This window comes from Myotis nattereri, assembly GCF_964212035.1.
Source record: "Myotis nattereri genome assembly, chromosome: 14".
Lineage (NCBI taxonomy): Eukaryota > Metazoa > Chordata > Mammalia > Chiroptera > Vespertilionidae > Myotis > Myotis nattereri.
In genome coordinates this window covers 39,284,346-39,311,668 of record NC_138089.1, presented here as the reverse complement: position 1 = coordinate 39,311,668, position 27,323 = coordinate 39,284,346, and the positions used below count along the sequence as shown (strand labels likewise).

At 37.4% G+C, this 27,323-nt stretch overlaps 1 protein-coding gene across 1 annotated transcript in view; it reads left to right on the top strand.

Moving 5' to 3' along the window:
* The window catches only part of TBC1D5 (TBC1 domain family member 5), a 445,542-nt gene that overhangs the window by 227,159 nt on the left and 191,060 nt on the right, over positions 1-27,323 (top strand). The window contains exons 6-8 of the mRNA XM_081105933.1: positions 25,317-25,425; positions 26,906-26,995; positions 27,089-27,163. Coding sequence (XP_080962059.1) covers positions 25,317-25,425; positions 26,906-26,995; positions 27,089-27,163 — 274 coding nt within the window. The remainder of the gene's footprint in view (positions 1-25,316; positions 25,426-26,905; positions 26,996-27,088; positions 27,164-27,323) is intronic.

Genomic DNA, 27,323 nt, shown 5'->3' with positions numbered 1-27,323 from the left:
CTGTTTGTTAATATCCTGTTTGGCTTGTCAGCAAACAGGGTAGTTATGGTCTCAATTAGTGAATTTTAAAAAGGATACACTAGTTAAGAAAGTAATGTATTTTATCTAGTCTTTTGTTAATACATATTCTCCTTTTAACTTGAATTTGCTGGAGTCTTTATGGAATTTGTACCTCCATAACAGAGAAACCTAGAAAGAAGAAAGAGTAAAGTATTTCCAGCAATATTAGAAAATTTATATAGTGAACTAAAATGATATAAGAACTAGGTTTACTTTTTGAGGAAAAAGTACAGATTCAATAATAGTACATTTTGGCATTATAGATAGCAAAGCAGATTGTTGAATAAATAATTGGAGTACACTGTCCTTATGGTTAATTGGTTCTGATACTTGTGTAATGACACTATAAAATATATGCAAGAACCATTGTACGCTTGGAAACTCATTTGAATGTTAAGCTGTCATTCTTTTTATATAATAAATATGGAATTTATGCTTAGAATTTTTATATTTTTATTTGCATACATACTCTATATCCCTAATGGGAACTGTATTATTTGTTTCCTCAGATCCCAGGCAAGCTTTTAACATCTAGAGTAGGGACTAGTATACAGGAAGCACTTAATAAGAATATAGTACATGTGAAATTTTTTACAATTGGTTTATGAATTCCAAAAAATGAGCTGGTAATTGAAACACTTGACATCTTTATTTTGTACCGGTTGGGGTCTGTATAAATAACCAGTTGCTCTAGTGTCATGGATACTACAAAAGGCTTGTGTTCCCACAGTGTTCTAGAAGGTATTATCACAGCAGTCAAGCTCATATGTTGTCATTATATTTTCACGGTATCTGTCCTAGCTTATAAATGTTAGAATTCTCCAAATCCTCCTTTTAGTGCTGAAGTGTGATATAAATTTGGAATTTGACATATTAAATAATAGGTAGAATCCTCTATCTGAACATTTTGTAGCTGATCACTTCAAATAAAAAGGAGAATATAAATGATAGTTAAGTAAAGATTCATGAGTTGGCATGTAACTGAGGAATGTTAATATGATAATTCATGTGAAATCTATGGTGGTGATATTATTAGATATAAATACAATAAAAAATAACCAAGACAAAAGGGAAATAAAGATATATTTCAAAGGAAGGAAAATCTATATGTATATAAATTTTGTTGGTGAAATATATTTTACATTACATTTATAGTTTAGCTAATTATTGTAAATAATGGACATAATGTAAAATTAAGAGAAATGTGTTAATGTGAATGCACAGTATTTGCAATTTATTGTCTTCTTGAATAGTTTGAAGATTAAAGGATCTTAGTTTTATTGAATGATAATTATATTTTGAAAATGAACTTCTAATGCAACTTTGCACAATAAATACTAGGTTGTTAACTAATATATTTTTAATCAATGCCTGTCAGTGTTGTAATGTTAGGATATTAATTTATTATTGTAATTAAAAAGGCAAGATAAAAAGCTCAGGTGGTACAGTATATAAAAACAAGCTTTTAATAGTTGGCAGGCCAGTGCTGTTATTAAATAGTATTATAGTATTTAAGGTGTGAAATGAATATTTTTCTATTCAGTAGGCAATAGTTCTTACAATATAATGAGCTTACTTGTGAATTTGACACTTGGGTTAAATGCAGAATTCATAGAAGCACAGCTCTGGGGTATATTTTCATATTAAGTCTAACTGATAAAACCAAGGAATTGTTGCAAAATCACAGTACAATGGCAACAGAATTGTCAGTAAAATTTACTTTTGAAAATGAAAATGATTTTTTTCCTGCCATCATAGCTCTTTTAAACTAACTAGAAATAGGTCATTGGAAAAATGTTAATATTACAACCCTCAAACATCCTAACAATTGTACCTTTGTATATTGCTTAAAATGCCTCAGAAATCCTGACCTTCCTTCTCAGCTAAATAGTTCTGGCTGTCAGCCTGGTATGAACACACTCAAGCTGCATATACTTGTGTCCAGGATAATGATCAGCCTTAGTTTGTCATCTGTTAAATGGATTCTGCCTTGTCACAGCTGTTTTAAAGACTGAGATAAAATGTCTAAGATAAAGCTTTTGGAAAATCTAAAGGCAAAGCATGGCATCATTATTATTCTTTTATGCTTACCTCATGTAAATTGTCAACTTTGTAACCTTAGTCCTCATTTAACCCTTTTATTGCATACTAGAGGCTCGGTGCCCGAAAATTCATGCACTGGTGTGTGTGTGTGTGTTCCCTAAGCCCAGCCTGCCCCCTCTCACAGTCTGGGAGCCCTAAGGGGATGTCCTACTGATGTTCTAAACAGCAGTCTGGCCTCCCTCTGCTCGAGGCGACCAGGAGGATCAGGGGAAGGCGCCGCCCCCATTACCTCACTGCTGCTGCCAAAGCTGGCCACCGTGGTTGAGGACCCTCAGCCCTCACTTCTTAGCACTGGCCCCGCCCCCTGCCCACTTGTGGGGGAGGCGATCTGCGGCCAGGCTGGCTGTGGGAGGGGCTGTGGGAGGTTGAGGCACTGTGAGTCGCACCCTGTCCAGCCTCTGGAGGCTCTGGACTGCAGTGCCACCGCTGCTCCCAGTGCCGCCTCTGCAGAAGGAGGGGCCCAGAAGGAGGGGCTGCGTGGCTGCCAGCCATTGGCCCTTGCAGCGCTGCGGCTTTGTCCAGAAGGACATCCGGTCTAATTAGCATATTACCCTTTTATTAGTATAGATGCCGAGGTTTTATTAACTTTTGAGTTGGTCACCTAAACCTATATTTTTCCATTGTTTCTTTTAATTTGGTCCTAAATTTTCAGATTCAAGAGGACACAGTCGCCATTTTCTTATTGTTGTTGTTTTTTTAATGTTTTTTAAAAATATGTTTTTATTCATTTTACAGAGAGAGAGGAAGAAAGAGGGAGAGAGAGAAACATTAATTAGCTGTCTCCTGCATGTCCCTTACTGGGGACTGAGCCCCAAAACCTGGTCATGTGCCCTGATTGGAAATCAAACTGGCGACCTCTCAGTGCATGGGATGACGTTCAAGTCACATTGGCCAGAACTGTTGTTTTGTTTTGTTTTGTTTTGTTTTGTTTTTGTTAGTAATATCTAAACACTGTGAGTTGGTTCAAATCCTGACTCCAAATACTTTGGAGACTTTGGACAAGTTTCAGCCTCACTGTCCTTATCTTTAAAATGGGAATAATAAAGCACAATTATGAGGAGTCAATGGGATAATGTCACGTGGTAAATGCATAATTTCAAAATATTAACTGGTTTTAGCTTGTCATCATTTTGGTAACAGAGAAATTTTTTATATGCTCCAATATAATGATACCAAAAAGAAGACTTAAAAAAGATTTGTCTTACAGGAAAATAACTTTTGTCTGTTAGCAGTAAGCTAAGAACAAGCTTATTACCCTGAGGCTTAAAACTCTCAATCTCTGATACACATTGCCTTTGTATAGCAAAATTGTACACATAGTAAAGATGAAAGGAAGATGTTTTACTATTAGTGTAAGTTCAGAGACGGATTTTTGGAATTTTGACAAAATATTTTGAAGTTTAAAATTGATGGACCCTAATCCATAGCTTTGTGCCTAAATGTTCATAGATTTGTTTTTCATAGGCTAGGAGTTTTTCTTGGTGTTTGTGTCTTTTATTGTTTTGCTTCATTGATTCAAGATAGAATATAGCTGCATTTAACTCCTAAGGCACCAGTATGATTGCCATCTGATGCCTGGGTAATAGACTAGATCTTGTTTTGGAAGTTTTTGTTAAAAATTGATTGCATATGTCCTAAGTAATTTGCAGATGGCTGATTAAAATGGAAAACGAGTAAGAATTGAGAAGATATTATTGCTTTATGCTTTAGATCTTATAATTTTGGGAGGAGACCAGTTTTAATGTTTTCTGTCAGATGATATGAGCTTTCCATTTTCCTTATAAAACCATTAAAACTGAGAGACTCCTTGCTGGGTATGAAAGAAAAGTAGTTTGCTGATTAACAGTTTGCAATAGATGTTTAACTAAGTGACTGTAGCACAAGGCCACATGATAGAAGGAATACTCTCTCACTACCACCCTGCCCCCTTTTCCCAAAGGCAGCTGACCTTCTCCTCTGCAAAGCGGCAGCCCCTTGCCAGCATATATGACTAGAGACTATTACATTAATCTGTTTAGCTGTAGTACCAGCTGCTTGCATGTTTTTAATTATCATATTAGGTGGTATAACAGTGACCTATGAAATAAACTGAAGGTGAACATTTTAAAATGTTCTTTTTTATGTTATGTTCTAAATATCTTTATTGATCAAATTATAACTCTCTACAAAGGTTCATGGGAAGTCTGTATGGTTTTTGAGGCATTGTAATGCTTTTTAAAAGTATGTCATAATTCCAATATAGGAAATAACTTCATTTTTGTCTCATTAGATGGTATTGATATAGCCACAAATACTTGTTAACATTCATTAGTTTAATAGTCAATTTGTTAGAGAAAACTCAGTCCAGTTATTGGTATTCTCTGGGAAACTCAAAGTAATGTTTCATTTCCAGACATTGTCTTGGCATTCTATAAGTAGCATAGGTTAGAATATAAACCATTGTAGATTATTTTAAAATAAATTTGTATATTTAACTCTGATTTTCTGTACTCTGTCTATACATATATACATACATATATCGTATGACTAGTAAATCATCTAGCCTACCCTAATTATTTTCAAATTTTAATTTCACATGGTGCCATTTCTGAGTATATTTTCCCAAGCTGTGCTGTTAGGAAAAATGTACTATCTTTTGGATATTGACAATTGGAAAATTTTCCAACAATACTTTGTCAATGCAATGTTGATTCCATGAGACACAGTTTAAAATAATAACAACTAATGGTTGGTCAGTTATGTCAGAGCCAATAAACAAAGACTCTAATAATTTAGTTAGAAACCCTAGTATTGAAATAAAAAAAACAATGGTATTTGGATATGAAAGAATTTCATATGTGTATCTTTTGCATTAATAAATACTACAACTGGGATAGTAAGATAACCTGAGACTTGAAAAATGTATAAACACCTTAAAAACTTATAAACAGTACATTATTTATGTCTTTAATTTAAGAAATATTCGTACTTTTTGGATTCTAATCTTTCTCACTAAAGCAGTGGTTCTCAACCTTCCTAATGCTGCAACCCTTTAATACAGTTTGTGGTGACCCCCAATTTCATTGTTACAAATTGAACATAATTAAAGCATAGTGATTAATCAAAAAAACAATATGTAATTACATATGTGTTTTCCGATGGTCTTAGGTGACCCCTGTGAAAGGGTCCTTTGACCCCCAAAGAGATCGTGACCCACAGGTTGAGAACTGCTGCTCTGAAGAAAATACTATATTTCGTATTTCAAAAGAACTTTTATTGAAGAAATAAAGGGAATTTTCCCCCTTTCTATATTTCGTTAACTTTGTCTAAAGTGATGGGTATATAATTTTTTAATAGTGATCAGAGCTTCCAGAGTTGCCTCCCTTTCTCAATAGAGTATATTCCATATCCCACAGAGTCAAAGCTGTTTAAGTGGGTAAAAAGTTTTTTAAAATTTACTTGGGTTATATTTTATAATCTAATAGTTAAGTCTCTTCCTAAATAAGGAAAAAACATGTTAATTTGAACTTTAGTCATTGAGTAAATTTTAAAAATTAGTCTTCATGTTGTATCATGAAGATTTGTATGTATCATCTTTACATGTAATAAGCAAGTTGGGAGGAAGTGGGAAACATTCTTCCATCACTTACATTTATTTTTGGTATAATACCTTTTTCCACCATTTAATAGGTAAGAATGTCATATGTCTCTTGAAATGACAATGAAGTAATGATTCAGAATATTAGAGATCATAGAGCCAAAGCATACTTTAGATTTAAAATTCAGAAATTTGGGTTCTAGTTCATTCTTAGTGTGATATAAATTTGTTAATCTGGTATTTTTAAGAGTATGAGGTCATAGGATCATTTGACTCACTGAAAGTTGTACTGTATTAGTTTATTTAAGCTGCTATAACAAAATACCAGAGACTGAGTAGTTTATAAAGAACAGAAATAATTCTGGGGGCTGGGAAGCTTAGCAATGAAGGTGCTGGCTGAGAGCCCACATCCTGGTTCCCACACAGTCTTTTCACTGTGTTCTCACAAGGTGGGAGAGCTCTCTAAGGACTTCTTTTGTAAGAGCACCAACTTCAGAGCCCTAGATGACTTAATCATCTCCCAAAGGCCCCACCTCCAAACAGCATCACATTGTGTGTTAGGTTTCAATATATGAGTTGGTGTTGGGAGAGGAAGCACACTCAGCCCACAGCATATATTAAAGCACTTAGGACCAACTTGAATTCCCATCCCACTCCACCACCTTTTCCCCTCTTAAGTTCCTAAGGCTTGCCACTTTAATTATTTTTCCAGGGCATCATAGCTTAGTAAGTAGATGAGAAAGGAGGGCCTAGACTTAAGATTTCTTTTCTGATTCTTAGAGCATTGCTTTTCTCATGTTAATGTGCTGCCTTTATTTGCTTGAGAATCTATACAATTATATGACATAAACTCTTTTAAGTTCTTAAGAATAAATACATGATTTAGGGAAACAATTTGGAAAAAGCTCACAGATAGAAATAAGGCTCTACCACTACTGACCACCACTTGTTGACCACCGTGTATTGCCTGTGGGACCTTAAGCAAGGTAATTAACTTCTCTGATTCCTAGTAACCTCATTTGTGAAATTGTAATGTTAACAGTTCCCTGTATCACAGAGCAGCAGTTTTCAACCTTTTTCATCTCATAGCACAATAAACTAATTACTAAAATTCTGCGATATACCAAAAATATGTTTTTGCTGATCTGACAAAAAAAAGTATAATTTTGATCATTCACACCAGGCAGCTATTGTTATGTTGGTTGTTGTCAGTGCCTCTGACTAGTTAGGTATTGCATATTTAAAAAACTCTTGTGGCACATTGGTATGCCTCTTGCCACACACCAGGGTACCTTAGCACAGCAGTTGAAAATCCCTGTCATAGAATTCTAGGGCACAAACCTAGAAATGTGTAGAACACCAGGCCCAGTCACTTAATACATAAAAGGAAACAAATACTAGTTTCATCATCTTTCTTTCTGTCTTTTCTAAAACTTTAATTTTAATCAAGTTTTCACCTAACAGAGTTGTCTTTTGTCTCAGAAAAGTTTTTGTTTCTTTTGTGTGTGTGTGTTTTTTTGTTTTTTTTTCAGAAAAATATTGTTAAAATTCTATTCAGTTCTAAGGTGGCAGTAAATGATATTTAAGAATATAATCTACACTTACCTATAAAAGATCAGCTCTACGGATAGCTACAGTAGAGGAAGTTTTATAAAACCCTCTAGAGATGTGGTGCACAAAATTCATGCAGAGGGGAGGTGTCCCTCAGCCCGGCCTGCACCCTCTTGCAATCCGCAACCCCTCAGGTAGGGTCCCTAGGCCTGGATGGTGATCAGGGCCTATCAGGGCTTTCCTTCCCCTGGCTGCTAGCAGCTGGCCCCACCCCTGCTGCTGCCACTGCTTGCCATCTGTGTGGCGCTGCTCCCCTCCCCCGCCACTGGTCGCCTGCCTCTGCGGGGCGATTGCTGGCAAGACCCTCACACTTGCCACAGCGTCACTGGCCAGTGGCCTGGGTCTCCCTCTGTGGCTGACAGCGGGGTAGCCTTGGCCTCCCCCCACGATGGATCACCCTGCCAGCTGGTTGCCTGTGCCTCCCTCTTTGGGGCAATCGATCTCAGAGCACCCCTCCCCCTGCCGCATCGATTGCCCACAGAGGGTGACCTGGGCCTCCCTAGGCGAGGCGATCCTGGGGCAATGGTGGGGCCCCCCAACCAATTGCATCGCACCCACCTTGGCTGGCCTGGCACCAGTGCATGTCATAGCATGGTCGTCCAGAAAGTTGTCCGGACTGTAGGTCGTTCTGCTATGCGGTTGTTTGGACAATTTGCATATTGCCCTTTTATTATTATAGATACTGTCATTTAGCCTCACAATCTCATTATTTCTTTTTTCTTATTTCCCTATTTGCTCAAGTAGCACCACAACCTTTATAGTTAAATTATAATTTCAAAAAACACAAAACGTGTAACCTTAACATTTTCAAGAAACCAAAATCAGGATATTACCTTTTATTCTTATTTCTATAATGGAGTCGCATTTGAGAGAAGACATGAAAATCACATTTGAGTGATGAATACATCTTCTTGAAGTAACTTTATTATTTTTTATGATAGTGGAATTCATCAATATCTATGCATCTCTATAATATACAATCTTCCTGAACTAATTATTGATCACTTAAGGCTCTGGAAATATGTCACTTTCTATTTAAATAATTAACTGGTTTGTTTTCATGTACAGTCATGCATCGAATAATGACGTTTCGGTCAATGACAAGCTACATATAGATGATAATAGAGCTAAAAAATTCCTATTGCCTTGTGACATCTCAGACATCATAGTATAAGGTAGCTGTTCTCAACCTGTGGGTCGCACACAATGAAAATACATCCTGCATATCAGATATTTACATTATGATTCATAACAGTAGCACAATTACAGTTATGAAGTAGCAACGAAAATAATTTTATGGTTGGGGGTCAGCACAACATGAGGAACTGTATTAAAGGTTCACGACATTAGGAAGGTTGAGAACCACTGGAAGGCATTACTCATGTGTTTGTGATGATGCTGGTGTCAACAGACCTGCTGAGCTGCCAGTTGTATAAAAGTGTATCACATACAGTTATGTACACAACATAATATTTGATAATGATCATAAGTGACTGTGTTATTGGTTTATGCATTTACTCTGCTATGCTTTTTATCATTTTTTAGAGTGTTCTCTTTCTGCTTATAAAACAAAGTTTGCTGTAAAACAGTATACTGTGTTACCCTGGCAGCAACCTCATACATCTCATTTATTACATTTTTTCATTGCATCATTTTCTCTGGTGCTTGATTCAATCTCATTTTGTTTATTCATTGTGACCCCCAAGCATGCAAAATTCATTGCTAATGTTGCCAATAAGAGGCCATGGTGAATGATTGTCCTGAAAACGAAATTAAAAGTGACTAAGGACTGGGAAGGTGAAAAATTAGTGATGGTTATTGCTTGTCAGTCAGGTAAGCCTCATTTTGTCATAGCTATGATCTTGAAGAGCAAGAACAAGTGATGGAAGCTGTTAAAGATCTGCTTCATTGAAGGCAATGGGACTAACAAAATTGAAGAAGGGCCCTGGCAGACATGGAGAAACCTCTAACAACCTGTATGGAAGACCAGACACAGAGGAGTATCTCTCAGGATCATGATGATCATGGCCAAAGCAAAAGGTTTGTTTGCAATGTTGAAAGAAAAGACTGAACCTGGCTAGGATTTTGAAATTACTGCTAGTTCTGGATGTTTTAAACAATTCAAGAATCCATACTCATTACATAATATGAAATGAGTGTTGAGTCTGTGGGTGGGTGCTGATGTGAAGGCAGATGAAGAACTTTTGGAAATTCTAGAAAAGCTGATTGAAGAGCAAAATCACTTGACAGAGCAAATATTCAATATGGATGAAATCTCCCTAATCTGGAAACTGGAGGCCTGAAAGGACTTTCATAAGAAGGCCAAGTCAACGCCAATTTCAGGGCTTTAATGGACAGGATAACAATCTTGCTTGGCGGAAATGTTGCAAGTTCTCTGGTACAGTGAGGAGCCAGGGCCTTCAAGCATATCAGTACACACACTGCCAGTGTCCTACAGGAGCAGTGAGAAGTCATGGATGACCCAATTTCTCTTCCAAAATGCCATCCTGAATTGCTGTGCCAGTGAAATGGAGAAATACTGTTTGGGGAATAGCCTACCTTTCGAGATTTTGCTGATTGTTGATAATGCTCCTGCATTTCCTCTTTTTATTGATGACCTTTGTCCTAATGTCAAAGTGGTGTTTCTCCCTCCAAACACCACCTCTATGATCCAGCCAATGGATCAAGGAGTTATAGCAGCTTTTGAGGCCTACTACCTGAGAGGAGGACCTTAGTCCAGGCTATTACTGCAACTGAGGAAGACTCTGAGAAGACACTGATGCATTGCTGAAGGATTTGGAAGGATTACAATATCTATGACTGCAGCAAGAACTTCGCTTGGGCTTGAAGTGATCTTTCCAAGGCATGTATGAATGGTATCTGGAAGAAGATACTCAGAAGTTTTTCTATGACTTCAGAGGATTTGCCAAGGATAAGTAGGTTGTAAAAATCAACAAGGCAAATAGTGTCATGGCTGACATTGAGGAACTCCTAGAGAGAATTTGACTAATAAGTTATTGGAACCAGAACAGAAACTCTTAGCTGAAGAAGTTGTAAGAGAAAAGGAAACTGCAAGAGAAGAAAAAGAACCCCCAAGAAAATTCATAGTAAAGGGTTTAGTAGTAGCTTTTGCAGACCTCAGCAGGCTCCTTAAAAAGTTTTAAAATATGATCCCCAACACTGAAAGGTTTTCATTATTAGAGAGGAATGTTTATAGTGGGTTGTCTGCTTATAAATATATCTGTGATGACAAAGAGAGACAAACCAACTAAACCACTATGGACATATTTCTGAAAAAGTAATACCTCTTTAAGAAGTGCCTCAAGCCGATCCTTCAGGAGATATTCCAGAAGGCATTCTGTCATAGGAGATGAATGCTCCATGCATGTGATTGTTCCTGAGATCTTCCAGTGGGACAAGATATAGAGCTGGAAGACCATGATATTGATCCTGACCCATTTTAGGCTTAGCTGCTGTGTGTGATTGTCTTAGTTTTTAACAAAACATTTTAAAAGGTAAAAAAAAAAAAAAAAAAAAAAAAATTCAATAGAAAAAAAGCTTATAGAAAAGGATATAAAGAAAGAAGAGCCCTGGCTGTATGGTAATTGATTGGACATCATCCTGTATACCAAAAAGGTTGTGGGTTCCATCCCTGGTCAGGGCACATATGAAAGGCAACTTATCAATGTTTCTCTCTCACATTGAAGTTCCTCTCTTTCTCTCCCTTCCTCTCTCTCTAAAACCAATAAGCATATCCTCAGGTGATAATTAAAAACAAAAACAGAAAGAAAAAGAGAAAAGATATTTTTGTACAAAAGTGCAATATGTGTTTTAAGCTAAGTATCATTTAAAAAGTCCGCCGAAACCGGTTTGGCTCAGTGGATAGAGCGTCGGCCTGCGGACTGAGGGGTCCCAGGTTCGATTCCGGTCAAGGGCATGTACCTGGGTTGCGGGCACATCCCCGATGGGGGATGTGCAAGAGGCAGCTGATCGATGTTTCTCTCTCATCGATGTTTCTAACTCTCTCTATCTCTCTCCCTTCCTCTCTGTGAAAAATCAATAAAATATATTTAAAAAAATTTAAAAAAAAAAAAAAAAAAAAAAAAAAAAAAAATAAAAAAATAAAAAGTCAAAGGGTTAAAAAAAATAAAAGTTTATAAAGTAAAAATGTTATAGTAAGCTAAGTTTATTATTGAATAAAGAAATAGATATATTTAGAAACTTGGTGCATCCTTAGTGTGTGATGCTTACAAAGTCTACAGTAGTGTACAGTAATGGCCTTCACATTCACTCCTCAACCAATCCCTGACTCACCCAGAGTTAGTGCAAGCTCCATTCATGGTGAGTGCCCTATGCAGGTGTACCATTTTTTACCTTTTATACTGTATTTTTACGGTACCGTTTCAGTGTTTAGATATGTTTAAATACATAAATACCGTTGTGTTAAAATTGCCTACAGTGTTTTTAGTATAATAAAATGCTGCACAGGTTTGTAGTCTATGAGCAGTGGCTGTGCCATCTATTCTAGGTGTATAGTAGCCTCAACCATCTTGGTTTGTGTAAGTGCACTCTATGATGTTTGCACAATGAGAAAATTGCCTGAGGATTCATTTCTCAGAACATCGCCCCATCATTAAGTGATGCATGACTGTATAGCCTTAAATTAACATCACCCAAACTGACTTGAGTATTCATATTACAGTTTGAGTTCCTTTCCTTCATAAACCTCTTCAAGCCCTTTTTATTAACTGTAGCCAGGCTTCAGGGGAAATTTTTTTCATATTTATTTATTTACATTGTCAGCTGCAAGCTGCACTCATCCAAAGACTGTGTAAATGTTTATCTTTGAAAAGACAGGCATACATTTGAAACATGAGACTAAGCTTCTCTCAGTCAGTAAGCACTGAGGTCCCTTCCCCTGGACATGCTTCTGTCTTCTCCCAGTGCGAATGTGCCCACTGTCAACTTTTGTAGTGAATTTGTTATATATATTAGCATGTGCTCTTTTTAGGTATGGTAGTGAAACAGAAAAAATCAATTAAATATTTGGTTCGTGATGTTGAAGTGTGTTGCTGGATCTATAATTTGAGAAAATAATGCATAGGATTAGGGTTGAAACTTGGAAAGTTATAAGTCTTTTGAAACATTTTACAAATAGCTTACTATATTGTTAACTCTATGTAATGCTTCATATCTGATTTTTTATTTGTAACTTTCAAAGATATAGTTTTAAGGATGAACTTCTCATTGAATATTTTATTAGAAATTGATATTCAATATTTGTCTATTTTTTATATCAGATTACCTTGCCTTTTGGGGGAAAATAACAGTGGTTAATAATCCAATTTTTCATTTTATTTTTAACCCAGAGCTTTTAAAAGTGTTTCTCTGACATGTTTATATATTTTGTTTATTTGCTTGTTTTGTTCAAGAGAGGTAACATATTTCAATCATTCTGCAAATCTTTATTGTACACTTATTATAGGCAATCCAGTGTGCTAAACGGCTAACACCAAGACCCAAAGAGGAATAAAACATAGACCCTGCCCCTGGTGTCCTTACTGTCTAGGGGAGACAAACATGGAACCAACTAACGTAGATAATGATGTGTTTGCAAAGGGAGCATTTTACCAAGAGCGGGGGATACCAGATGGGGTAATTAGAACTGAGAGGTGGGGGCTGGGGACAGATCAATATGTTTACTGGACATTCTAGGACAGCAGTTTTCTGGGGTGAACAATATGAAAAAAGACAATCTTCATTTTCTACTCTTTAGCAATGCAGTTTTTTTGCATTATTAGAATGGATGAATTTGATTGGCCTTACATTTTTTCAATGACAAAATTATGCCCTTATCTGAAAAGACAGCTAAAATGACCCACAACATGGCTATTTACATATATTTGTTCCATTGTGGAGACATTGTTACTTTGCTGAACTGCTCTTTATACAATATTCAAGTTTCAGGTTTCAGTATATCATAGATGTTTGGTATATTTGAATCAAACATAATAAATGTAACTGGGTGTTAATAATGTGTCTTTAAATCCCACAAAATTAAATGAAATACTTGATAATGATAAAATTGAGAATGAAAATTATATGCCTAGAAATATGGGGAAAATCTATAGAGCAGCTATGGGGTAGAACAAGAAATAGCCTGCTAATGAGGAAGTATTTGAAATGTAAAAGACGTCCTGGTATAATCTGAACATATGGACATTGTTTTCATTCCATGATTATAGATACAGTGTTCTGAGAAAGATATAGTAGTAGTTCAGTCTGCTTGACATACCCTTGAATACTCTCAAGCTACTTGCTCAGTTTAGGAAAGTCATTACGATGAAATGCCCGGGTCTCTCAATTGATTGGAAGTAAATCAGGATAGTTGAACAGCATCTCCTAACTCTCCTTACAGGTTTTTAATGTGCTTCTAGATCTTCAAGTTCTCTTGAGCATGAGAGCTCTACTATCATTGAACCAGGCACAGACCTCTCATTATTTGGATTTTGTACCACCCATAATACTATCTAATAATAGACAAACATGGTAATTGACTGTACCTTTGCTACGCCACCCATCGGCTAATCAGCACAATATGCAAATTAACCGCCAACAAAGATGGCAGCTAATTTGCATACTGCAGGCAGGGTGGGACAGCGCCATCCCGCCTGCCCCGCTGCCAACTGGGCCTGCTATCTGCGACCCGGGGCGGCAGGCGTCTGTGTGTGACCCAACCCGGGTCGGCCAAGTGGGGCAGCAGCGATCAGCCAGCCCGCCCAGGCATCCTGTGTGCGACCTGACCCGGGGCGGCGCCCCAACCCCTGGATTGGCCCTGCCTTGTGCGAGACCCGGGGCGGCGCCCCAGCCCCTAGATTGGCCCTGCTGTGTGTGTGACCCGGGGTGGTGCCCCAACCCCCGGATCGGGCCTGCCGTGTGCGCGAGCCAGGGAGGCGGGGTAGGCACCGAGGGATCGGGCCTGCCATCTGACACCCGGGGAGCGGGCCTAAGCCAGCAGGTGGTTATCTCCCGAGGGGTCCCAGACTGTGAGAGGGCACAAGTGGGGCTGAGGGACAGCCCCACCACCCACCCTCCCCCGCCAGTGCACAAATTTTTGTGTACCGGGCCTCTAGTAGATTTATAATCTCCCACGGAACTACTGTCCTTTGCTTGCCACTCCCTACCTTACCACTGGGCCCCACCCAGAGCCTGCCTTTCTCCTTTGTATTCTGACTGTGTAGGTTGAAGAGGGACTGTTTTTCCACATGAGAGATCTATAAGAGGGTGGAGAGAGTGGAGTAGAATCTATATATATAAAAGCCTAAGTGACTGGTAGCTATGATGCACAGTGATCACCTGGGAGCAGACACTCAATGCACAGGCATGGAAACATGGAACAGACTGATGAAACTCAGGGGCAAGGGGGATAGGTAGGAAGAGATTAACCAAAGATCTTATATGCATACTAGAGGCCCAGTGCACAGATTTGTGCATCGGTGGGGCCCTTCGGCCTGGCCTGTAGGGATCAGGCCAAAACTGGCTGTCCGACATCCCCTGAGGAGTCCCAGATTGCGAGAGGGCACAGACTAGGTTGAGGGACCCCACCGGTGCACGAATCTGTGCACCAGGCCTCTAGTAAATAAATAAAACCAGAGTGGTCTGTTAACATTTTTAACGCTGCTCCCATTCTTGTTTCTGCCACTGCCACCTGGGTTGTTGAAGGACCTTAGAAAACGAACCCCAGCCTTTCCATCTCTAGATGCCATTGCTAATCCTACTCTTTAAAGACTCTGTAGCAAAATGAGAATTTTCTTCATGGTGCCAACTTTAAGTTTTATAATAGCATTCCATAATATAAAGTTGTTACTTATGGAGACATCTCTTTGGTTCATAGAGATGTCTGTGGTCATATAATTAAATTTTTGTGGCATGCATTTGGAATCTGAATTACTGAATATATGGATAATAGAATAGCAAATAACAAAAGGCCTTTTTGTGAAATCATGACAAGATTTTCCTTTTGAAGTAGGTGAACTTTCAAATAATAAAAAATTTCAGCAATAGAGAATACTTCTGTCTAACACAGGAATTTTTATGACACACAATTTAATTTGGGCTAAGAGGTCATGAGAAAATGTTTCATCTTCCCCTATGATGCAGAGCAACTGTTTTAAAAAATCAGTAATAAAACTCCTCCTCCTGCTGTTCCAGCCTTCATGGGAAACAGTGCAGCCTCTGTAGGTCTCCATGGCGCTGCTTTCTTTGTTTCAGTGTTTTCCCCAGCCCTCCCTCCTCCTGCTCAAAACCAGTATTAAGAAAAAGGATTCTGGCCCCCCGCCCCCATTTCTTTGGACATATAACAACACATCTAGGGGTCAAATTTCTAATAACTTCAACCAACTAGAATATAATCAGAATCTCAGAAACATTTGGAGAATATTAAAATGTCCAAAAAGTTTGTTGAATGTTTAGTTACAGGCGGGCTCTTTCAGCCCTTACTCTGCTTCCACTTAGCTTTATTTCTTTTTTTTTCTTAATTAAAAAGATTATGATAGTTTATGATATTGAAGTGAAGCTAGAATGTATAACAGTTTAACATCTAGTTTGTTGTCTTTATTTATTATTTTTAAAATATATTTTATTGATTTTTTTACAGAGAGGAAGGGAGAGGGATAGAGAGTTAGAAACACCAATGAGAGAGAAACATCAATCAGCTGCCTCCTGCACACTCCCCACTGGGTATGTGCCCGCCACCAAGGTACATGCCCTTGACCGGAATCGAACCCGGGAACCTTGAGTCCGCAGGCCGTAGCTCTATCCACTGAGCCAAACCGTCAGGGCTGTCTTTATTTTTTATAAATAAAATTGAGCAAATTATAAACCTGTAGAGATTTAGAATTTCTAAAAACTAATTATGTAAACATTATACAAATTGGGAGCTGATCGCCCGGTTTTATAAATGTTTTGATACTCGCAAAATTTTTGTGTTGAGAAAAAAAAAAAGTCATACATTGGCCTTTCATCATTCTGGGTAAATGAGGTGTGGAGTTTTAATTAATTAATTAATTTATACATTTGTTTGTTTGTGTAGTAGAGGCCTGGTGCACAAAATTCATACACAGGTACGGTCCCTAGGCCTGGCTGGCGATCAGGGCCGATTGGGGCCTTTCGGCTGCTGGCCGTGGCCTTCCTTTCCCCAGCTGCCTGCCAGGGCCTTCCTTCCCCCGGCTGCTGGCTTCCTTCCTTCATTCCGTGCCTCCCCCTGATGGTCAGCACACAACATAGTGAGCGGTCGAACTCCTGGTTGGTCGAATTCCTAAGGGGACAATTTGCATATTAGCCTTTCATTATATAGGATTTTTACTGAGTGTTTTTAAAATTGTTGACAGTATTATAAATGTCCCCCATTTCCCTTCCTTTGCTCCTCCCCCAACCAGCCCCCCACCCCTCCCCATGCCTTCACCACACTATTGTCTGTGAAGCCTGGAGATTTTTAAATTAGTAAGGAGTTTTTTTTTGAAATTATAATCCAGTGAGATTTTCTAGTAGGCCTTGGGTATGGATATTTCCTTACCTTTTCAGAGGCCCATGTGAATTATTTTCCCAGACACATTAATCCAAACAAATTATAAACTACATACTAACCTTAAACTAAAGTTTATCTTATGAACCATTTATCTTCATTTAAAATGACCATTTCCTGGATCTTTGAACCAGTCTATTGTTGAGGATGGTTATATTAGGCTCGTGATTCACTATTGATAATTTTTGATAACTTATAGATGTATCACTGTCATTATTAAAGATGTGCTTTCCCAACTTCTACATGTATGTGAATGGAAGAAGAGGGAAGTGGGACTAAGCAAGGGGCAGTGGTGGTAGAGACAGAAACACAGACAGGGAGAGGCAATGAAATAGAGACTTTTTGACTAAAATTACTTATTACGTCTATATCTGATCTTACTAGTAGCGCCTTCCACTTATAATTAAGTATATATTGTGTTACATCCCTTATGGAATTACCTTGATTTTCAACCACTTGTATTATTTAACTTCTAACACGTGTCTTCTTAACCCAACAGCACTATGTGTGAGTATGTATCATGTGTATCTTTACTGTTTATATCCTTTGAGCCTTTATAGTTGTTATTTTAAAGATTGAATATATATATGAATGGTTCATCACCCTTAAAATACTTTGAGTTTTGCTGTCCAGTATGAGCACCAATAGCCACAAGATACTATATATGTATGTTTAAATAAAATAAAATATGTGGTTCTTCAGGTGCACTAGTCATATTGGACAGTCAGATATAGAACATTTCTGTCATCTCAGAAAGTTCTGTTGGATGGTGCTGATCTAGAGGATATCGAATAAATGGGGGATTCCGTTAAAATATACATTTTAACCTTTTAAGATAAGTATTTCACGCATATATTTATTTCTATAGGTGCAAAACTCTGTAAGTCAACCCAGTCTTGGAAAACATGCTTTAAGAGATAAAATTGAGTTTTAATAAGATATCTGATTTTGCTAAGTAAATGCCTGTTTCTAAATTACTGGAAAATGATTGGTTCTAAATTCTGTATTTCCCTTACAGTATTGCTCACATTATAGAATGTGTGCCAAATTCTTCATCATACAGAAAGTTAGATATCAAGCTCATGCTAATTATCACAAATCTCAAGCTAAGTGAGGTGGGTGGGGAATGGGAAGAGGGAGGTGGCTGGAGAAAGGGATTTTTCCTTATCTTATATAATAAAGAGCTAATATACTAATTAGACCAAACAGCAGAACAACCATCCAGATGACCTTCCAGATGACCTTCTGGAAGACCTTCAGGACGAAGCCAGGGCTGTGAGGGTTGAGCCCCTTCCACGAATTTCATGCATCAGGCCTCTAATCACTGAATAATATTCCATTGTTTAAATGTTCCACAATTTACTCATTCATCTGCTGAAAGACATCTTTGTTGCTTCCAAGTTTGGGCAATCCTATATAATATGCAAATCGACCAAATGGTGGAACAACTGGTTGCTATGACATGCACTGACAACCAGGAGGTAGACACTCAACACAGGAGCTGCCCCCTGATGGTCAGTGTGCTTCCACAGGGAGAGCGCACTCAGCCAGAAGCTAGGCTCATGGCTGGCAAGCGCAGCGGTGGTGGCGGGAGCCTTTCCTGCCTCCACAGCAGCAATAAGTTGTCAGTTGGACATCCCCGAGGGCTCCCAGAATGTGAGAGGGCACAGGCGGGGCTGAAGGATCCCCACCAAGTGCACGAATTTCATGCATCGGGCCTCTAGTTAATTATATAAGAAACATCAGTAAACCATGGAATATAAAAGGTATTCATACCAGACAACTTCATAGACATGGTCTGGTACAGGATCCTTTTATCACCTCATTTCTAAATGCTGATCCTTTGATTATGTGTCTTTATTATGTACTTAATTTTTTATAATCTTATGATATAGCTTTATTTGATTCATTTTCTAAATAATGTTTGTTGAGTTTACCTATTTTAACATGACCCTGAATTTAGAAGCTCTTAAAACATTTTGAAGAAAACAATGCATGTTTTATTTAAAAAATAATGATATTCTATCTAACAGTCCAAAACTGTTGCTACTCAGCTCTTTATGTCCTTGTGGATATGGAGGTGGAGACTCAAGATTTCTCAATTCAATGTTAAGTCCAAACCTGAATGAAAACATCATCATTAGTTACTTTTAACAACTGAACTATTATTGCCTTTGTTTCAAGGGAGCCTCGTCACATGAGAACACATTTCACCTAGACACAGAAGAAATTCATTTTAAGCTTATGAGCAATTATGCATTCTGTTTTTTTTATATATAAGTGCTCTGTCCTGATGTTTCATTATGGAGGAAAAAAGCTCTAAGTAAAAGTAAGTTTTAAAAAATTCCTGATACAGGAAGCGAAAAAGCCAGTAGACTTTCTAATTGCCTTTTAGAATCTCTGAGTTCCCTCATTACCTGTGATTTAAGCTAAAAATGAGGTAATTATAGATAACATCAGTGTTTATCTGGTTGATCTTGGCACCTGCAGTCCTAATGTTGAAACTTACCCAGATCTGGTGCCACACTGCAGTCTGATGCCGACATACCTAATTTACCCTCCTCACATTCCCATTGATTTTTACTTTAGATGTTCTTGTTCTATTTGAATAGCATTTTTTAAATCATACCTTTAAAATGTTATAAAGTTACATACTCTTACATGGAGTATTGGAATTATAGCACAGTCCTTTATTAATAGAAATCTTCCACTATGTTTCTAGACAGATTAGAAACAGATTACAAGTTTATTGTTTCCTTTTTCCTATGCATTTGATAAAGCAATTGTGATAAAAATTAATAGGGCAATTTTTCAAATATTGGCATGCACTTTAGGATTAAAAAATTGTATAAATCTTTTTGCATCAGGTTAACTTTTTTTACCTTCAAATATTTTCTACTCATCTAACTCTGAGTTTATCCTGCTTCAAGATCAACTTCATCCTGCTCTGGCCTTGAGTTTTACGATTATTCTAGTCACATGTAAAAAAATGATGATCATGGTTGACTGGCCAACCTTATAGGCTATATAACAATACATCAGTTATCTAGGGGTCATCTTTGAGGACTCCTCTAGCACACTTCCCCCTTAGGACACTTCCAAGAAACATGTGTCCACCTTCCTTCCTGTTCCCCAGAGATAATCCCTTCTCTGCTCTCAGCAGCTTTCATCATCAGTAAAAAATCAAAGTAGCTTCTCTAAACCAAGTATTGAAGGTTCTAAGAGCTAGACTGTCAGCGGTTCTCAACATGTGGGTCACGACCCCTTTGAGGGTTGAACAACCCTTTCACAAGAGTCGCCTAAGACCATCGGAAAACACATATATAATTACATATTGTTTTTGTGATTAATCACTATGCATTAATTATGTTCAATTGGTAACAATGAAAATACATCCTGCATATCAGATATTTACATTACAATTCATAACAGTAGCAAAATTACAGTTATGAAGTAGCAACGAAAATAATTTTATGGTTGGGGGTCATCACAACATGAGAAACTGTATTAAAGGGTTGCACCGTTAGGAAGGTTTGAGAACCACTGCTCTATGTAGTCTCTGAGCTCTTTCAATTATTGTAGTCATTTGAGCCCCGTAGAGACATTCTCCCTTGTCCAAATAATGCCCGAAAATGGAGTAGAAGCCGTCATATAAAATATACAGTATAAAATGTATTCTCTAGTGTTATCGCCATTTGGGACAATTCAGAAATTTTCTAGTCCAGAATTGCCACATAATTAAGTCACTTATGCATTATTTAGGTTACAGAAGTATTTAAATAATTATATTTGGAAGGCTTTAACTAGTTTCATATTAATTTTATGTTCAAAGCTTGGGAAAATGCTACCTTAAAATACATAATTAGAAATAGTACCTTATGATCATCAGCTGTATTTTTATTCTCTGCATACTCGAGTTGATCCCCATGTTTAAAAAAACTATTGCAGGAGGTTTAACTACCTAAGTTGGTCTTAGAGGGAAGGCAGCAACTGCTGCTGCAGAAGTTGATTTCATTTACTTAGAAATGATTGCAGCCAAATGATCATGGCCAACATTTTTAATTAGTAACAACGTTCTTGAGGAGGACAGAGGTAGGCTCAGAATCCTTCTCAACACAATGCTTCCAAGGCAGCCATTACTAATTCATTAACATTGGCATGAGAAAGGAAACCAGCTTATCTCTGCCTCTCTCTGCTGAGATGCTGGTTATGTTTTCAGGGACCCAGTGCCTGCAAGGCAGAGTAATTGCCACTAGATGGCACTAGTGCTATGTCAAGAGAGTCCTCAAGGCCCAAGTCTCTAATGGCCCAGCAGTTCTCAACCTGTGGGTCGCGACCATTGGAAAACACATATCGCATATCAGATATTTACATTACGATTCATAACAGTAGCAAAATTACAGTTATGACGTGGCAACGAAAACAATTTTATGGTTGGGGGTCACCACAACATGAGGTACTGTATTAAAGGGTCGCGGCATTAGGAAGGTTGAGAACCACTGCATCTGTTCCATTTGAGGCTTTTACCAATCTAAATGTTCTTGGAAGTCCATAACCACCCACAGCAGTTGTTGACTTACCTTCTCACTCCAACTGGTGACAACTTTTCTCTATACCCTTGTATTTGATGTTCAGAAACTAAAAATCTAAGGAAGAAAGTATAAGGGCACACTAATACCTTGCCTTGTTGCCAGGGGCAGTTTTTGTCTTGGATATCTGGAGTATCATGTTCCCTGTAGTAGTGTTTTCCATTTTATTCCAGGAAGATGCTCAAGCTAATTCTCATTCCTTTTTTCTATTGACAACATACTTGATTTTTCTGAGTCTTAGTTTTCTCATTTATAAAGAGGATTAAATATAGTTACCCTAGGAGGGTTGTTTAGAGGTTAAAAGTGATAATATCTAGCCCTGGCTGGGTGTCTAAGTTGGTTGGAGTATTGTCCCATTCACCAAAAGGTCTCAGGTTTGATCCCCTGTCAGGGCACCTATGGGAGGCAACCAATTGATGTTTCTCTCTCTCTTCCTCTCTAAAAATCAATAAAAACATATCCTCAGGTGATGATTTTTAAAAAGGTGATATATCTAAAATCTTATATATTATGACATAGGTGGATTTTAAGCATTTTAATAACATCATTGCCAGATTTTTGCTATTACAGCAACAGTATATATACTAATGGTATATGACAGAGTTTAGCAACTATCTTTTATTTTTTGTTAATTAAACTGAAAAGTTCCACCTCAGGCTCCTCAGTACTTTTCTTTTCCCAAGTCCGGTAGTCCAGCTCCCCTCAAAGGGCTAAACTTTTCAACATTTTGCCCTTGAAGGTCTGTCAAACCTCTGACAGCTCAGCTGTTGGATGAAGCATCTCATCCAACATGGTGCTGCATGCCCATGGTGCTACTATTTATTATTTTCTATACTGAGTGTTAATTTTTAGATATAAAACTATTCTTCCCTCCTTTGTATTACCAGAGTACTTTGTCTTAATCACATCACTATTGGTTTGCATATACATCTATTCTCTTTATGCTTTAAAAAATATATATCTGAGTGTTAAGCACATGGTAGGCACTAAATGTTTATTATGTATACTCTGTATCACAGTTTATTAACAAAACACTATTCCAGAGGAGAGAAAGACAATTAATAGGCTATCTTGTGGCTTTATGTTGCTCTGTTGTTAGAGCTCTTCATCAGTTTGAGATGTTAAACCTTAATTGGAACTATAAGTACCCATGAATAAATTTAAATGATTGTGAATTTCAGGGATAGTGTTTCCATTTCACATGCCTCAGTCTCCTTTTCTCTTTGCCAACCCTGTAATCAAGGCACAGGATCTTATTTAAGCTAACAAATGATTATCCTTCATTACATAAGTAGTATGTAACTTGACCTTAAAAGGCTGCTTACTTCATAAGATGGCAATGAATCCAGCCACCAGCTGTGTCTACTTTCACAATATCTTGGTACCTTTGAATAGAAGCTGATTTTTCAAGAGCTAGGGAATCATTGCCTCACACTTCTGTCTCTGATCTAGAATGCATCGGTGTTTTCAGGCCATGGAACTGCATCATCTCTCACGAGTTCTGATTCCTCTTGGGTTTAAAATACATTTGAAATCTGCACTTTTTGTTTACAGACCACAAGCTATATGAATGTACAGTTTCTGAGATATACTCCTGTAATGTTCTTTGTACTCATTGCTGATCTCATCTTTGAGTATTATTAAAACCTGGATAAAAACAAAACTTGAACAGTAAGAGGTGCATAATGTATGTGATATTGTTGGAAAATAGATAATGTATTTAAAATACTACAGGTAACGCAAATGGACTAAAGTGATTTTTAAAACCATAAGGTCTCAGTGACTATTTCTTTGAACGTGGAGTGGAGTGGCTAAGAACTACTTCAGCATAAAAATAATGGAAAGATCATCAAGATAAATTAATGTTAGGTTTATATTATATACAAATTAAAAAGCTTCAGGGTGTAGAACAATCAAGAGGATTGGGTTAAAAATACATATAGATGGCAGGAAAGGTGTAATGTCTTTAATGTATGAAAAGCTCTCTCAGACCTGTGATAAGGCCTACTATAATAAAAGCATTATAACATTATTAACAAATACTATTTTGTGAATGTTATGATATATGCTGCACACTTCTGAGGGTCTGTCATACAGTTAAATCCTCATAGTCATTCTTTGAGGGAGATGATACTATTATTATTTCATTTTACAGATGATGAAACAGAGACACAGGGAGGTTAAGTAGCTTGCTCATGCTTGCATAGCTAGTTAAGTAGCTAGTACATTGGCTGTTTTTCTGATCCCAGGAGTGTGGTTCTGATGTCTGTTTTCTTAACCACTATCCTATACATCTTAACATAGACAAAGGACAAGAAAGGAAGTTGTAAAAAGAAGAGATATAAAATGACCTAAAAAGCATGAGAAAATATCAGTTTCATTAATGATATAAAATCAAATAAAAATAAAAATGAAATATTAGCTCTCTTACGAATAGAGTGATGAAAGTAGAAAGTTCGCATGGAGTGGTGGTAGAAGTTTGCATGGTGGGGTGTGTGTCCCACTCGGGATACTTACCCACAAGGCAGAAGGCTTGGTGGGACAGGGGGCAGTGCTGCAGGCTGAGGCTGGAGATTCTCCTGCACCAGGCCGTGGGAATGTGCCATTGCCCTGGTAACTCTTCTGGAAATCTGTGGAGAAGATGCGCTTGCTCCACAGTCTGGTTTTTTAACTCCACATGTACAGTTGAGTGTCAGATACCATAGCGTGCAAGACGGGCCTTTCTCAAGATAAGTCAGGTCTGGTCAGTGGCAGCTGCATGTGTGTGGGGAAGGATGATTGAGGGTTTCAGAGGCTTTCTTTTGAGTAAGTCTCTGAAGAGATTGCCAGGCTTTTAGCTTTGATTAAAAAATTTCAAATTACACATTTCTTGTGGCATTTTTATATCTGAGAGAGATTTCATAAAGCTGTACTCGGTTGCCTCAACTGTTGACGAATGTTTCTTGATGTTTAGTTTGGTATAAGATGCTGGGAATATAAGTCTACTTCCTTTATTCAAACTCAGTAAGTGGTTTGGGACAATTAATTTCCAATTGTTTCCCAGTAGAGCAGATTTACTTGTATATTAATGAGGCACAGGTGTTAGGCCCCTGGTGTCTGTGTGCCTGGGAGGCATATTTCAGTTGTTTATCTACTCAGCCATAGGTACTGCAAGGTACTCAAGCTTGCCTTTAACAGTTTTTACAGTGAGGCTTTTTAATTTTTTGATGTTTATTTTTTTCAAATTTGCTGCACCTGTTAAAATTTTAAAACAGATCATGTAGAAAGAAGTAGCAGAGATTTCAATAGAAAATAGCACTAAAAAGTAAAAGAAAGCAGTCTTCTGGTATATCTACCTGCCAGCCTGACATTGAAGAGAAATGGGTTCATTCCAACAGATATTTCATGTGAGAAGCCAATGTAATCAACAATGCACCTTTTTATTGTGTGTTTTTGGAGCACGTATATCTTTGTCAATGGCTAAAGCAGTCATAAGCTTATGCTAATATTCATTTTTTGTCTTGTCTATTCACTGAACTGCACTACCAACATTTTAGAGGAAATGAAATAGCCTCCATAGACATTATGAATTTCAGTAGCTGGCATAATTATAGCTATCTACATATTCATTAAATCTACAGAAGAACTCTGTCCAAAAAGACAGCCATGCGTTCAGAAACAGTGCACAACTAAATATATACGTCTTAAAAGTTGCATTTCTTAGACTTATTTAAAATTAATTTCCTGTAGCACTCCTCTCCAAGCAGAAGAATTTTAACAAAAGCTTCTCCATGCTTTGGTTTCTTGCATATAGGAAAGAATGGGAGGAACTCTTTGTAAACAACAATTATTTGGCAACAATAAGGCAGAAGGGGATTAATGGGCAGCTGAGAAGCAGCAGGTTCCGCAGCATTTGCTGGAAGGTAAGAAGAAAATATTTATTTACAGTTTGCGGTTGCAGTATATCAACACATTACCTGATGCCCTGGAAGATTACCCATTCGGGGGATCACTGAATTTTCCAGGAGCTGCATTCTAGACTTTTTTTGGCCATCCATGCTTATCTTTCATAGAACATTTACTAATAAGGTTGAACTACCTTAGTTCTGAATAACTGGTGATGGTAAAGGAGTCATTTGAAATAACAGCTTTTTCATCTCATTTGATGGTGCAGAATTCAATGCAACATCTTAACATGCCCCAGCCGCTGCAGAAACTGTTGAAGCGGGGCAGGGGCAGAGGGGGGATTTACTTTCAGATTCCTATTATATCTAGTGCCATCATTTATCCATCCTTTCTTTTCTCTTCATAAATAGCATATAGGAAAGATTTTTTTATATTTCTTTGACTGGACACACAAAGTGTAGGGCAGCAAGAAGAAGTGGAAGGGAATTAGGTCAATCTCTTTAGAAAGGCCATTGTTTACCAAAACTGGTAATAATAATAATCCACAATTATCATTTTAGTTGCTTGGAAATACTGTCCCTTTTTCTACTCAAAATGAATTAATTTAGTTTTAGTCTCATTTCTAAAATGACTTTTATTGGAAGTTTTTTAGGGTAGATTTGCATGAATTGAGCATTCGGAGCCTGCAAGTACAGACAGTAAGGAAACATGATGTATTGGACAGTTTTAGATTTAATAATTTAGATTTAATAATTAAAATACATTTTTCTTCTGTTAGATGCAGGCAGTGAAGGCAGGAGACCTGCTGATGAAATATTTGTATACAAATATTTGTGCCTCCTCTCCCCTCCATTCTTTGTTGTTTAACTTTTAGTATCATTCATTTGCGGAAAATAAACTCAAATCCAGATTTATTTTAATGTATTAAGCTAAATTAAATCAAATTTGTCTTTTTAAGAATGCTTGTTATTTTCATAAGCTGATTGCTGGTTGTAAATTGAATGTTCTGCTGTGAAAGGAATGACTTCACTTCTCAGGCTGTGTCCTCAGATTGCTCTAGTCTGTCCTCTACCTGCTTCATTCAAAACAAATCTTAAACCTTGAAATTACTAACTGGACCTTATGCCTGTTAATGTCCTCTCTTACCCCAAACAGTACTTCTCCTTTTCACTGGCATAGCAATTTAGGACTGTAAAATTGGAACCACACTTGAATCTCAGTGAATTTTTTTGTTCATTATTAATATATATATGGAGAGAAGGTTGCTTCCATTTTGTGGTGTAGCTTTTGAGATCTTAGGGAGGAGGGTGGCCTTTGTTCACATTTGGAATTATCCAAATATATATTTCTTAAATATTTCCAAACTTATTGAGAACCAGAATGATGATAGAAATATGAAATGCCAGGAATATGAATATCTTAATTTTCAGGTGATTCTCTTTGGCATAGTTTCACACTTCTTTTGATTTTTATAAAAGTTTTTTTTCTTCTTGACAGCTATTTCTTTGTGTTCTTCCTCAAGATAAAAATCAGTGGATAAGTAAAATTAAAGAATTAAGAGCATGGTATAGCAACATCAAAGAAATAGTAAGTTGCATTTTAATTAATATAATTGTTTTCACATGTGTGCTTTAAAGTCCAGTGGCCTCTGATCTCTTGTTTTCTTTCTTTCTTCCCTAGCACATCACCAACCCACGGAAGGTCGTTGGCCAGCAAGACCTGATGATCAATAATCCCCTTTCACAGGATGAAGGGGTAAAATTCGCGTTTATTCCTATCGCAACTTCTTTTGCCCATAAGCACGTGTTTATCATACTGGTTATCAGTTACCACAAAAGCAGAGTTATTTCATACCAACTATTTTTTTTCACCCCCACATACTACCTAAAACCTCATGGAAATTTTCTTATCTATA